We start from the raw sequence: 3,306 nt of genomic DNA on the forward strand, positions 1-3,306 counted from the left end.
TTTTATTTTACTTTTGAATTATGGCTCGGCATAATTTGACCTCGCGTCGACCCTGTCTATGGTGGCACTAGATTTCGTGCCATCGCATCATTGGACATTGTCGCCAGAGAGAGAGAGAACGTGTTATTAGTGGGTGATGCATTCGTTTACTTACGTGCTAAGCTCTGTACTACGCACGTGCATCATCACTTTTACGTCCCCTGATGGAGTTGATGAAGTGACACCACGTACATATGTAAATGCGCAGAAAACAAACGCACATCCCAAAGGGCGAATGGGATGCTTACACGGCGACAAAACCCAATGATTTCCTCCCCTGCCCTGCATCTGCATGCACACCACGAAGCTCGTACGGCCGGCGTGCGATGGATGGATGGCCTTTTCCCATTTCGCGACACCGGAGCTCCATGCCTCTTATGGACGGCATTCATCTCGCACCTACGCTACGTTAGGTGGGCGCAGTACGCGCCCCACGACAACCAGCGCGGTCGTGGCGTACAGTGCAATATTCCCGGGCGTACGAGCCAAACGAACCAACGAACGACCGAACGATCGGCCTGCCCGGTCAAACGGACGAGCGAAGCTAAGCTCTGCACAGTGGGGCGTCAGGCGCCCCATCTGCGATTGCATCCGCCACCATCAATTCGTCGTCGAGCTCGCACAGTGCCGGAACTCGGGAAAGGTACGGCCATGAGCCGCGTATATACTCCACAGTGGCGGTGCATTGAGTTGGATGGATGGATGGATGCCACCACTGATTACTCGATATGCCGTCGCAATTATATGGCCGGCCGGCGACCGCACACCTGCACGGCGCAAACTGCTTACAGGGACGAAAAACAGGGGAGAGCGCCAGGGTGAGCAGCATCTAGACACACATTGACACATGCATACATCTGGTAGTAACTGCATGTGTGCATGATAATATCTGAGACGGCTGGCTCTCGATCGCCATCCGCGTCGCATCTCTCTTTTCTGTCCCGTCGATTCCATGGCTGGTATGGATCCATCGGCTCACAGCCGCCTACCAGTTCTTTTCTTCTCTTCTCTGTCAGAAAAAGGAAAACGAACTAGGCTCCTACAAAATCTCCACGGCTAAATCCAAAACCTTCCTATCTAAACCCCTAGCTTAGCTCTAGCTCTCTCTGGCTGGTCGGGTTACGGTCGCTGCCGAGTCAATCACACCTCTCTGGGGTCCACGAAGATGGACTGCCCGGGCGCCGACTTGGCCCAATCCCAGCCGTCCGCGTCGGGCTCGCCGCCTCCCAGCCGCTTCATGCACCACAGGTCCTCCGCGCACGACAGGCTGCGCCAGTGCGGCAGCCGCCGCCGGAGCGGGTCCAGCGCCGCCACCTCCACCGCCACGGCCGCCGCCCTCCCGCGCGCCCTGTTCACGAACGACACGTACAGCGCCTTCGCGGCCAGCGCTGCCTCGTCGCCTTCGCCGCCCAGGCCGTACGCGAACCAGCCCGCGAACGGCCGGAAGAAGTCCGGGACGGACGGCACGCGCATCCACTTGGCCGCGCGATCCAGCGCCCGGCTCGCGGCGGCTGCCGCGCGGCGGAGGCGCGAGGCCCCGCGCATCTCCAGCCGGAACACGCCGCCGCAGTCCCACAGGCTCGCCACGGCCCACGACGCCGGCGGCGAGGCCAGGAAGTGCTCCACCCCGCGCCACCTGAAACCGTCGTCCACGACGGCCAGGAACGTGCCGAGCGAGAGCCTGTTGACGAGGACGGCGCCGATGTCGGCCGGGAAGAGCTCGACGTGGCCGAACCGGCGGCGGTACAGCCGCTCGGCGTCGCGCGCGTCCAGGGGCAAGACGGCCGCGCGGCGCGGCGCCCGGAGGCGGTGCGCGTGCACGGGGTGCACGAGGAGCGACGGCGTGCGGAACTTGGAGTAACCGCACCGCCCGGTGAAGAGCTGCACAGACGCCTCGTTGGACTTGTCCGTGGCCATGTACGCGTACTCGGCGCCCATCAGCGCGAACCACCGCTCCAGATGCCCTACCAGCCGCAGCGCCACGCCCATCCTCCTGCAACCGCCGATCACGCGCGGCGCCATTAATTAGTATTTAATTCTTCGCCACGCACACGCCGAATCAATGCCACAGCGTACTCGGGCGGGCGGGCGCTCATGAGTGTCACGGACGGGGAGAAGATGAAATCAATTCAATTCAATTCAATTCAATTGTGTTTTACCTGTGGGAAGGTGAGACGCGGAGGCCGAGAATGTAGCCGACGCTGGCGAAGGCGGGCGCGCCGGGGCAGCTCTTCCCCGTGGCCACGGACTTGACGGTGCCGCGGATGAGCCCGACGATGCGGCCGGGCTGGGCGGACGTCTCAGCTACCTTCCATGTCAAAATCAACACAGTTGAGGATTAAAGCAACCCACTACCAGCCGCAATCGATGGAAATCAGCTCGCTGCTCGTCTGCCCTCGCGACGTGTAAGTGTAACTGTGCACCCAAGCAGCAAGCCGGAGCAGATAGACAGCAGGCACTTACCAGCATGAGATACGCCGGCGAGTTGCGAATGCGGGCGACGGGGTCGCCGAGCAGGTCGGCGTGGAGCGACATGCCGCCGGGCTGGCCGACCTCGCACTCGCGATCGACGGCCTCGGTGCCGGCGCGGTCCGTCGACGGGCTGTACTCCCGGATGATTACCCTCGGCTTCCCCTCCGCATCTTCCATGGCGCTCGAGCTCGACTGTAACCGTATACCGTATCCCTACGACTCACTCATCCGCAGCCAGCTTCACCCGGTCAGCGGTCATGTCGACGACAGGCCGGCCGGGAGCGGGGAGGAGGGGAGGAGAGGAGAGGAGAAAGCGGCGCGTGGATGCAGTCGCAGGGAGGGCGGAGCAGTTAGCGCGCGTATATATAGTGGCGGAGCCTCCGTTTGAATTCTTTTCCTATCCTTGGCCTCCCCGCACCATAATAATCTCTAAAAATTCCTATCCCTTGGGCTCCGCGGCTGGCAGACCGGAATTAAAAACCGAAGAGGATTTTAGGGGCCTAAAGCTAAAATAATAACTCACGCGCGCGCTGATCGCTCCTCCTCATAAACCAGGAAAAGAAAAACTGCAGACATGCTTAGCCGTCGCGCGACTGGAAAGGCGGCGATCAAGCGGCAAGGAGCATATGACTGCCAGTCGAAAAGAAGAGGCCCAACCCGAACGAGCCGCCCCGCCTTTTGGTTTTCCCAGCGAGTGGAGCCCGCCGCCGCCGCCGTCGTAAAAATAAAAATGGAGAGTGGAGCACATGATTGGGGGTTTACGGCAGCAACGGCGTTTAAGGCGCCGTGAAATTA

At 60.9% G+C, this 3,306-nt stretch overlaps 1 protein-coding gene across 1 annotated transcript; it reads right to left on the reverse strand.

The window, feature by feature from the left end:
- Nucleotides 1-695: 695 nt before the first annotated feature.
- Nucleotides 696-2,949, reverse strand: LOC123081712 (probable N-acetyltransferase HLS1). The gene is made up of 3 exons (XM_044504256.1): nucleotides 2,503-2,949; nucleotides 2,199-2,347; nucleotides 696-2,032 (listed from the first exon to the last, which is right to left on the reverse strand). The coding sequence occupies exons 1-3, from the start codon at nucleotides 2,686-2,688 to the stop codon at nucleotides 1,180-1,182; spliced, it is 1,188 nt and encodes a 395-aa protein (XP_044360191.1). The 5' UTR covers nucleotides 2,689-2,949; the 3' UTR covers nucleotides 696-1,179.
- Between the last annotated feature and the right edge of the window lie 357 nt (nucleotides 2,950-3,306).

The sequence above is a fragment of the Triticum aestivum genome, chromosome 4A (assembly GCF_018294505.1).
Source record: "Triticum aestivum cultivar Chinese Spring chromosome 4A, IWGSC CS RefSeq v2.1, whole genome shotgun sequence".
Taxonomy (NCBI): Eukaryota; Viridiplantae; Streptophyta; class Magnoliopsida; order Poales; family Poaceae; genus Triticum; species Triticum aestivum.

Coding starts and splice junctions, on each gene's coding strand:
- LOC123081712 (XM_044504256.1), bottom strand. CDS start 2,688: ATGGAAGATGCGGAGGGGAAGCCGAGGGTAATCATCCGGGAGTACAGC. Junction 2,348..2,502: donor CGCCGGCGTATCTCATGCTG/GTAAGTGCCTGC, acceptor TTGACATGGAAG/GTAGCTGAGACGTCCGCCCA. Junction 2,033..2,198: donor CGCGTCTCACCTTCCCACAG/GTAAAACACAAT, acceptor CGGCGGTTGCAG/GAGGATGGGCGTGGCGCTGC.